The sequence below is a fragment of the Entelurus aequoreus genome, linkage group LG02 (assembly GCF_033978785.1).
Source record: "Entelurus aequoreus isolate RoL-2023_Sb linkage group LG02, RoL_Eaeq_v1.1, whole genome shotgun sequence".
Taxonomy (NCBI): Eukaryota; Metazoa; Chordata; class Actinopteri; order Syngnathiformes; family Syngnathidae; genus Entelurus; species Entelurus aequoreus.
Genome location: NC_084732.1, coordinates 36,984,384 through 36,995,251, shown reverse-complemented (window position 1 = coordinate 36,995,251; position 10,868 = coordinate 36,984,384). Strand labels below are relative to the sequence as shown.

General features: G+C 43.2%; 1 protein-coding gene across 1 annotated transcript; it reads right to left on the bottom strand.

Annotated features, from left to right (window-relative positions):
• Nucleotides 1–2,279: 2,279 nt before the first annotated feature.
• Nucleotides 2,280–5,851, bottom strand: LOC133633643 (uncharacterized protein K02A2.6-like). Its single transcript, XM_062026231.1, has 2 exons — nt 2,521–5,851; nt 2,280–2,455 (listed from the first exon to the last, which is right to left on the bottom strand). The coding sequence occupies exons 1-2, from the start codon at nt 5,566–5,568 to the stop codon at nt 2,417–2,419; spliced, it is 3,087 nt and encodes a 1,028-aa protein (XP_061882215.1). The 5' UTR covers nt 5,569–5,851; the 3' UTR covers nt 2,280–2,416.
• Between the last annotated feature and the right edge of the window lie 5,017 nt (nt 5,852–10,868).

Sequence of the window (10,868 nt, the reverse complement as noted above, 5' to 3'; positions counted from 1 at the left end):
AAGTAACAGTACTCTTACTTGAGTACAATTTCTGGCTACTCTACCCACCTCTGCTAAACATGAAGTACACGTTTGTGTACTTATGGACTGAAGCTCGTCGAAACAGCTAATATACTAGTAAACATGCACACATATAAAATGAGAAAGCAAGTATATCTGGTGCAGCTAAAAGGCTGTACATTGTCTAAATGTAATACATAACAATTCAATCACTAAATACATATATACATACATAAATTAGTTGGGTTAAAAACGTTGTACAGTACCATTGAAATCCATTGTTTTTATTTCCAGAGCGTTTTTCTGTGCACCAAGCTATGCAGCTACTTGGGTTGATTGATAAAGACAACTCAGATTTAGACCTATCTGACAATGATGATCCCATCCTGGATGCAAATTACCAACCATCAGCACAGGAGGAAAGCAGCAGTGACGACGAGGACCCCATTCCTGAGCCCACAGAGCACAGCAGAGGACATAAACGTTGCCGTGGTGCAGATAATGGTTAGTCAAGGCCCAGTAGATTTGTGTTTATGTTATGTAGTTAGGGCCTCAGGGCTACGTGAAGGATTGGAGGCAGAATGCTTATTTACTTGTAGGTTCATTGACAGGGACAGAGAGTCCAGGGACAGGTTCATCCCACAATCCCAGACGTCGATGTCGAACTGTACCGACTGATCATGCAGAAGATGACTCAGAGGAGCCAACACCAGGACCAAGCCAAACCAAAGAAAATAAAAAGGGAGAGTCCAAACAAGGTAATTGTTATTATTTTAGCATGCCTTTAGGGTAAATCTTCAAATTTCCTGTAAACGTCCAAACAGATTCAAGTTTTTCATGCACCAATAGGTCTACACCTCATTTGCTTACATGGATAAAATGCAACTTACTGCAATAAATACTATACATACTGAATACTATTTTATTCTGATTCTGGTTGTGCAGGACATGTAATACGCTGGAAAGCTACTCCATTGACGCCAAACCTTGCAGAGTATCAGCATCAGGACAAAACCGATCTGGACAGACATGGCTGGACCCCACTAAAAATGTTTTGAATGTTTTATATTTTGTTACAGGCATACAATGTTATCCTGCAATTACTGTTTGCACTGTTGCAGCTTTTCAAATGATCCATGAATTAGTTTGAACTGTTTAAAGGGGCAAAAGTGCAATGTTTCCATGTTGTTTTTACTCTGATATTCAAAACATGTTAAAAAATGTGTGTGTATGTGTTATTAATACATGCAAAAGCAGTCAGGAAAAAGACTGCTCTGTTCAAGGTGGAAATAAAGAGTTTTTCATTCTATTACACAATGGTGACTTAATTGGGTTTTATTGAAATTCGGACCAAGTATCTGTATAAAGAATGGCTCAGGGACACAGAGAGGTAGCGTTGCTGTCATGTTTACTAGTCATTCAGGAAGCCCGCCCCAGCCCCAAAGCACCCTGGGATATGTAGGCATAGCCTACCACTACACCTCCCCTTCTTAGTTCAGCAACAACATATTCAAACACAAACTAATAAGCAAACTTATTCAAACATTTTAGATGAACTTAGATCACTGTAAATGAATAACTCTGACATAGTATTACAATCATCTTTCGCTTACACTTCTTTTTTTTTTTTTTTTTTTTTTTTTTTTTTTTTTCCCACAAACAAGAACTTGAAATACTTTAGAGTTCTACAAAACGCTTACATTTCTTTCTTTTTTTTCTTTTTTCACAAACAAGAACTTGAAATACTTTAGAGTTCTACAAATCAAGTCTCTCAGGAGCCTTTGTCACTCTGCCTGACCTGGTGACTTGTGGTTGTCCAGGAGGAGTACCTGTGGCTCTGAGGTGGATTCTGTTTCTCCTCAGAACGCCCCTGTCAGTCTCTACCAAGTATGACCTTGGTGTGTGGGCATTTCCCAATACAGTCCCAGGGGTCGCTTCCGTGGTGACCCACACTTTCTGTCCAGACGGGAGCTCTGGGAGCGCACGGGAACGGTGGTGGTGGTTGTAGTTTGCAGCTTGCTTGCGTCGCCCTTCCTCATCCTTCTGGCGAAACTCCTGCAGCTCGGGCCATTTAGGGTCCAGCTTGCTTGAAGGCTGCGGCAGCGATGTGCGCAGGTTCCTCCCCATCAGCAACTGCGCTGGTGAGAATCCGTGCTCTAGCGGTGTGGCTCTGTATGCCAGTAGTGCCCTGACTTGGTCAGTGTCTTTTTCCCACAGCTTCTTGACAGTTTGAACAGCACGCTCCGCTTCACCATTCGCTTGTGGGTAGCGAGGACTGCTCGTGACATGTGTGAAGCTGCACTCTTTTGCAAATGCTCTGAATGCCTCCGACGAAAACTGGGGCCCATTGTCAGAAACCACGGTCTGTGCGTAACCATGATGACTAAAAGCATCTTTCACAGCTCCAATGGTGGCCTCAGATGTCGTAACTCTGAGCTCTGCCACCTCGATGTACCTAGAAAAATAATCAACAATAAGCAGGTAAGTCTTTTTGCTCCATTCAAACAGGTCCATCCCCACCTTTTGCCATGGGCGATCTGGTACTGTGGTCTCCATCAGCGGCTCTCTGTACTGGATTCTATATTTTTGGCACGTTTCACACTGGTCCACTGCCTCTCTGATGTGGGCAGTGATTCCAGGCCACCATACCGATTCCTTGGCTCTAGAGCGACATTTGGAGATTCCTTGATGACCTTCGTGAAGTTTAGTCATGATCTCCCTTCTGAGTGCTTGTGGTATCACCAGTCTCTCGCCTTTCATGAGAAGGTCATCTGCAAGATACAGGTCTGCTCTGACCTTCCAGTAGGGGGCAACGTCTGGCCTCAGCGTGTGTTTTTCCGGCCATTCTGTCAGACAGTAGTGTGACACTGTTTTGCATGTTTCATCTGCTTGTTGTGCCCGTTTAATTTCTTCCAATCGTGTGTCTGTAGCGGGGAGTGAGGACACAACAGCATTCACAAACACCTGGACCTCTCTTTCAAGTTCCAAGTCACCAGGTGACATCTTGTCCTGAAGCGGCGCTCTAGACAGCGTGTCTGCAGTGATGAGGTTTTTCCCTGGGACATGAACAATGTCATAATCATACCTCAGGAGTCGCAGACGAAATCTCAGAACCCTTGGTGGCAGATCATCCAAACCTCTGGTGCTCAACAGTGGGACCAGGGGCTTATGGTCTGTCAGGAGTGTGAAGTGTAGACCCTGCACGTAGGAGGTCAGTCTTTCGCACGCCCATGTTGCTGCCAGCGCCTCCTTTTCAATCTGCGCATAGCGCTTCTCTGTATCTGTCAGTCCTCTTGAAATAAACGTCACTGGTTGCCATGAGCCATCAGCCTGTTTCTGCGTGAGAACAGCACCTATTCCGTATGCTGATGCATCTGCTGCTACTTGAGTCTCTGCTGCATTTGAATATTTAGCAAGTGCTGTCGGTGAGCTCAGTCCTTCTTTCAGCTTTTGAAAAGCAGTCTGTTGAGGTTCCCCCCAGACCCACTCATTTTTCTCCCTCAGTAGGTCTTTCAGGGGCACGGTGACAGTAGCCAGTTGTGGCAAGAATTTGGACAGGTAATTTGCCATGCCTATTAGGCGGCGCACATCCTCCGCGCATTCAGGCTCTGGCATCTGAAGAATCGCTTTTGTTTTGTTTGGGTCGGGCTCGATGCCTTTTGCCGAAACCTTGTGACCAACAAAGATCATGTGCTCCTTAGCAAACTCACACTTCTCGTTCAAAGTGAGGCCTTCCTCCTGCATTTTCTGGAGCACACTGTGCAGTCTTTGGTCATGTTCCTGTCTGTCACGGCCATACACAAGAACATCATCTGCATGACACAGCACGCCCTCAAAATCCTCCAACATTTGTGACATCCTTCTTTGAAAATGTTCTGGAGCGGATTTGATCCCAAAGGGCAGGCGGTTGAACAGATATCTCCCAAAAGGAGTGATGAATGTGGTTAATGGTCGTGATTTTGGGGTTAATGGGATTTGCCAAAATCCAGATCGAGCATCTAGTTTTGTGAAAACCTTTGCCTCTGACATCATCGCAAGTGTTTGGTCGACGGAAGGAAGAATATGGCGTTCTCTTTTCACTGCTTTGTTTAGCTTTGTGAGATCTACACAGATCCTGAGTTTGTCCTGCTTTGGTTTTGGAACCACAACCATTCCAGAGCACCAAGCCGTTGGTTCTGTCACTTTTGATATGACTCCCATAGTTTCCATTCTATCCAGTTCTTCACGCACTTTCTCTCTCAGTGGCAGTGGGACCCGTCTGGGTGTTGAGAGAGCATAAGGTGTCGCTCCTTTTTTCAGCTCTATGCGGTACGGCTCCTTCAGCTCACCAAGCCCATGGAACACCGCTGGATACGCTGCTTTGAAATCTGTTTCAGGCTGTGTCGCTGTGACAGCCTCTGCTCTGTGAACCAGTTGCATGGCCTCTATGGCTGGTAGTCCCAGAAGTGGTTGTGTCAGTCCTGCCACAACATAAACATGTTGGTCTGTAAAGAGGCCTTTTGCCAGCATTTTCCCCTGGAAACAGCCCTTTACATTCAGGGGGTTGCGTCCCGGTCCAAACAGTTTCTTAAGTGGTTTCTCCAACTTGCCATCTCGTGTTGGTTTAAAGACACTTTCCGGTATGGATGTCACGTCAGCTCCTGTGTCGATTTTAAAATTAATGGCTTCCCCGTTGAGTAGTATATTTTCCATCCAAGGCCTTGTAGTCTGTGTTTGCACCTCACCTAGAAAAGCATAGTCCTCCTGATCATTGTCACCGTCTGACTGGCACTCTGTGACTGTGTTTACTGCTTTCCCTCTGAAACAGGCCACTGCATAATGTCCAATTTTGCGACACTTGCGACATTCTACATCTTTAGCTGGGCAGTCTTTCCATGCATGTCTGCGTCCTTTTCCACATCGGCCACACTCTTTTTCTCCTTGAGTGTCTGACCTTTGGCCTTTGTTTGAGTGTTGAGGCTTTTTCCCCAGGCGCTGAAACCTTGTCTGAACAGCATCTAAATTTATCTTCGAGTCTCCTTCTCCAGCAGTGTTGTACATTAATGTCTGTTGTTTCTTAACAGTTTCACTTTGTCTCACTCTTTGTATTGTCTTCACCAGGGTCAATTCTGAGTCCATCTGTAGCTGTTCTGACAGCCTCCTGTCATTTATTCCAACCACAATTCTGTCTCTTATTAGCTCTTCCTTCAGATCTCTATAGTTACAATGTTCTGCTAACTTGTGCACAGTGGTGATGAATGCTTCTGCACTCTCTCCATCTTGTTGGAACCTCATGTTAAACTGGGCCCTTTCAAAAATCACATTGTGTTTTCCCACACAGTGCTGCTCAAATGCTTCTTTAACTGTATCATACTTCTTTTTGTTTTCATCAGTCAACGGTAAAACTGCCAAAATATCATCTGCTGCATCTCCCATAGCATAGAGAAGTGAATTCACCTGATACTCCTCTTCTTTCTCTGTTAATCCAGATACAACACGAAATCTCTCAAACCTTCTGATCCATCTTGGCCATCCTGACGGATTTGAGAAGTCAAATGGTTCTGGGTGTGATATTTGTGTAGATGCCATTGTATATTCCCTTAGTTGTCGATCAGGAAAGGTTTGTGTAGCTCAGCCAAGTCGCAGGCTTTTTTTTTTTTTTTTTTTTTTTTTTTTAGCTTAGCAACTTTTCTTCACTTATCTCCGTTTTTATTGTCAGCACTGAGCTTCCTCCAGGCTATATTCATGAAGAGATAACATCCACCGCTTCACAGGAGTATAAAGTTATAACTTTTGAGTTCTTTTTCACTCTCTGACACCATGTATAAAGAATGGCTCAGGGACACAGAGAGGTAGCGTTGCTGTCATGTTTACTAGTCATTCAGGAAGCCCGCCCCAGCCCCAAAGCACCCTGGGATATGTAGGCATAGCCTACCACTACAGTATCCACATATGCGGACATCATTTTTCTCTAAAAGTACATCATATCAAAAGATGATTCTTAGTTTTTATTCTAATTAGGGTACAATAAGCCAAAATAGCAAAGACAAATAAAAAAAGCATGTAAAAAAAACAGCTTGGGCCTTAAGAGGTTAAGAAATAAATAATATCAAGATAATATTTAAATGGGAAATATTAAACACTAAAAGTATATCAAACAAACTTTTAACGAAGTGATCACGGCAAATTCATGCACTCTTCCACTCTGCTCCCTTAGACTGGAGTGTGAGATGCTTTTCTTGTCTTCGTTTCATAAAATCTTGCACTTTTCCACCCTTTTTAATTACCTCTCGAGGAACTCTGAAGAAACGTTTATCCTTTTCGCGATTTGAACGATTCGTACTGCCGAAAACCTCACCATAGAGCATTTTTTTCTTCGAGAAAGGTTAAATGGCGACTAGTACCCATTGAGAACAGAGCTAGCTTGACAACCACGCATATTTAACGGGCGGGACGTGAGCCGGAGGTGACGTCAATAAAATCCAAGCAATATGTGGAGAAGTGAATTGTGGTAATTCTGCCCTTTAAGTCATTTATTTATTTTAACATAGTGCTGGTTTTATTATGTAAATATTGTCTTTATTACCATACATACCAAAAGAGCGCCCTCTAGCAGCCTTCACTTATCAGCATCAGGCAATTTAGGACTGACGCCATTTTGAGAGAAGCACTAAAGGTGTCACATCCCAACAAACCTCTCTACATTGTTCTTGGGAAACCTTCAGCAAGATGTAATCTGTAAGGTCCAAAATATGTTGTGAAATAACTTTCACTTATGTAACTTTGTGTTTAAAATATGTTTTCTCTGCTAATGAGAGCAAGCTAATGTGGGAAAAAAGCTAGTGGTGTCATACATTAGTATATTGTTTGGTGGTACATGTGTTTTAGTTCAAATCGGTTTTCCCTTTGTACAAATACTAATTATATTTTTTGCTGTTTTACAAAAAAAAAGTTTAATATACATAATTTCTGGCGCCATTGGAAATGTTTAGCTTGCACTATAGGTTGAGTTAGAACTACTCACCTGAGGGCAGAAAAATGTGTTCTTGGGACTATTTTGACAGAAAAATCCTGAACTAAAAAGAGAACATAGTCTGGTAAAATATTGTAGATGGCATGTGTCACATATGCATGTACAGTAGATGGCAGTATTGCCCTGTTTAAGAGTGTCACAACATTGCTGTTTACGGCAGACAAGCTACTTTACGGTAGACCAAAAAAACCTGACTGCGGTTGTTGTGTGTTGTTACCGCGCTGGGAGGACGTTAATGAAAACTGCCTACAATAAACCTACATACGAAACCAAGAACTCGCCCTCGATCATTCTACATGGTGTCAGAAGTGGACCGTGAGTCACGAAGATCAATTTAAGACTGAAATAGACGATTGTCACGACCCGACTAGGACTCTGGACACAGATGCAGGATACTGAAAACAGTCGTTTATTCTCAGAAGGGGAGGGGTCCAAAACGGGAGAAACAAAACAGGCTATCAAAACAGATCTAACCTGACTACTAAACTAACATAAATATTCACAACTCAAGCATGCCCCTTTGAAGAAGTTTTCTGTCAAAACTAAGTCTGCCCCATGGATTGATAATGGACTTAGAAGATTAATGACAGAAAGAGACATGGCTAAAAAAGCCTCCGTCAACTCTGGTTTAATTGATGACAGGCATAAGTACTGTTCCTTAAGAAACCAGGTCACAAAGTTAAACAAACTGAAAAAAAGGGAATATTACAAACAGAGGTTATATGATGTGAGATATGATAGCAAAAACTTATGGAATGTTTTGAATGAAATCATGGGTAGAAAGAACAATGTCTGTACACCTTTTGTGGAATCAAATGGGTTGGTACTCACTAAGCCATGTGACATTGCCAATCATTTTAATAACTATTATGTTGACAAGGTATCTCAATTAAGGCATGGTATGCATATATCCAATAACAACAAATCAGCTGACCTCATTAGGAATATTATAATGGATAATAAGGACTGTGAATTCAATTTTCATCAGGTTGAAGTCAGTGAGGTTGAGAGGTTACTACACTCTCTTCCTGACAACAAAGTAGCTGGTGTAGACAACCTGGATAGTAAATTACTGAAAATGACTGCTGGTATCATATCAGTGCCTGTTCGTCATATTTTTAATAAATGTTTACAAGTGGGCCTGTGTCCAAAGATATGGAAGGTGGCTAAGGTTACTCCTCTACATAAGGATACCAAATTGGCTTTCAATGAGGGCAATTCTAGACCAATAAGCATCCTACCTGGGTTATGTAAAATACTGGAGAAATGTGTGTATGCACAAATTCAAGCTTACTTTCAATCAAATGGGCTAGCAACTGATTCTCAACATGCATATAGAATGGGCCACTCTACGTCCACGGCTCTTATACAAATGACGGACGATTGGCTTAATGCTATAGATAATTCTATGTTGGTTGGAGCTGTGCTGTTAGATTTTAGTGCTGCATTTGACATGATTGACCACTCTCTTTTAAATGAGAAACTTAAATGTTATGGTTTTAATACTTCAAGTTTAATGTGGATACAGAGTTATTTGTCCTCAAGATCACAACAGGTGTGTCTTAATGGCAGCTTGTCTAATAGCAGAAGTTTGGATTGTGGTGTTCCACAGGGAAGTTGCCTAGGACCTTTACTTTTTTCTATATTCACCAATGATTTACCTTGGGCTACCGGGCGTGCAAGATTGGTTCTTTATGCTGATGATGCAACCTTATATCATGCTGCACCATCATGCAGTGTACTTAATGTAGTATTGAGTGAGGAACTAAAAGCTGTGCATGACTGGACAGTATGTAACAGACTTGTCCTTAACACCTCAAAAACAAAAAGTATTATATTGGGGACTAGGCAAGGGTTATCTTGTGACCCAAAGTTGGATTTGAGGCTAGGTATTTCAACAGTTCAACAGGTCAGAAGTGCCAAGCTCCTTGGAGTGATGCTGGACTGCACTCTATCCTGGTCAAATCATATCAGTGATATAGTTACAAAGATGGGAAGGGCTGTTGGTATTTCCAGGAAATGTGCGGGTTTTGCTGATCCACCTCTTCTTTGTCAAATTGTTAAGAGTTTAGTCTTGTGTCATATTGACTATTGTTCTACAGTCTGGGCGTCTGCTGCAAGTGGTGAGATCAGTAAGCTCCAGATTGTCCAGAATAGGGCAGCAAGGCTGGTTCTTGGTTGTTCACTAAGAACCAATGTGAACCAAATGCATGCTTCTCTTTCCTGGCTAACAGTGCAGAACAGGTTGTTGGCTAATACTCTTATATTGTTCAAATCAGTAACCGGTAGTAAAACTCCTGCTTTTCTCATGGCCCAAATAGTTCACAGTAGCACTATACATAATCACAATACCAGAGCATCCAGTGAGGGGCATTTTGTACTCCCTCGTCCCAGGAAGAATGCTTTGCGGAAATATTTTATTTATAGATCTTTATTGCTCTGGAATAACCTGCCTCGAATTGTCACCAGCATTGAAAGTAAACAGGTTTTTAAAAAGAGAGTAATATTTTATCTGAGTTTTTAAATTAGTTTGCTCATTGATGATTTGTTTGGTTTTATATTGTGTAGCTATATTTATATGGTAATTATTATTCTGTGACTGTAAATTGTTTGCTTGTTTTTTTATTGAAGCTTTTATTTTTTTCTGTATTGTGTAGTTATAATTATATGCTTTTACTTGTAATTGTATTGAATTGTGGACCCCAGGAAGACTAGTGGGTTGTTGAGGCAACCAGCTAATGGGGATCCTTAATAAAAATCAAAAAATCAAATCAAAACGCTCCGGCTATGGAGGGGAAAAGGGGCTAAAGAACAAAACTAACAAATACAACAAAAAGCGCTCCAACGGAGGCGATGCTAAGAAGCTAATCTTACCTGACAAAAGGTTACAAACAAAGAATCTCCCGTGGATCAAAAGTACAAAAAAAACGTGGCAATGGCTGAAGACAAGACTGTGGCAAGGAATGCTGGAGGTACGCACAAGACGATACGAAACACTCTGGCACAGGACAGAAGGAGGATGAGACATTTATACACATGAGGGAGGGTGACACAGGTGGGCGCAATCAGGCAATCAGGAAAGACGTCAGACCAGGGAAACAGGAGGAAGGGCAAGTGACCTGAAATGAGAGGGAGGGTCAGCATTTCAAAATAAAACAGGAAATGACAAAACATGAAACCAGACGAAACCCAGACCAGACTTCACCCAGGTGTGACAGAACCCCCCCTTCTAGGGCCGACTCCTGACGGCCCAGGGACCTCAGGGTGGAGTCTATAGAAGTCCTGGATCAGGGAGGGGTCATCAATGTTCCGTTGGGGTACCCACTGTCTTTCTTCGGGACCGTACCCCTCCCAATCCACCAAAAATTGTCTTCCTCGACCTCTGTTGCGTACCGCTAACAGTCTCTTGACCCGGTACAGAAGGCCTCCATCTGCTGCTTCCAGCGTGGTGGCTGGGACCATAAGGTTCTCTTTGGCCGGCTTGACTTGGCTGACGTGGAAGGTAGGATGGGCACGGAGCGACCTGGGTAGACGTAGGCGTACTGCTGCAGGACCGATGACCTTGGCGATGGGGAAGGGGCCGACGAATCTGGGCGCCAATTTTTTGGATGGCACTTTGAGGTGCAGGTCTTTGGCAGCTAGCCATACTCGCTGTCCTGGCTGGTAATTAGGTGCCGGGCGGCGCTTCCGGTCGGCGGCTTTTTTGACCCGATCTCCTTGGCGAGCGAGCACTTGTCGGGCCGCAAGCCAGATGCGACGGCATCGGCGCACCAGGGCGTGGGCGGAGGGAACGGAGACATCTGGCTCTGAGTCCGGGAACACTGGTGGTTGGTAGCCGTAGACACACTTGAAAGGA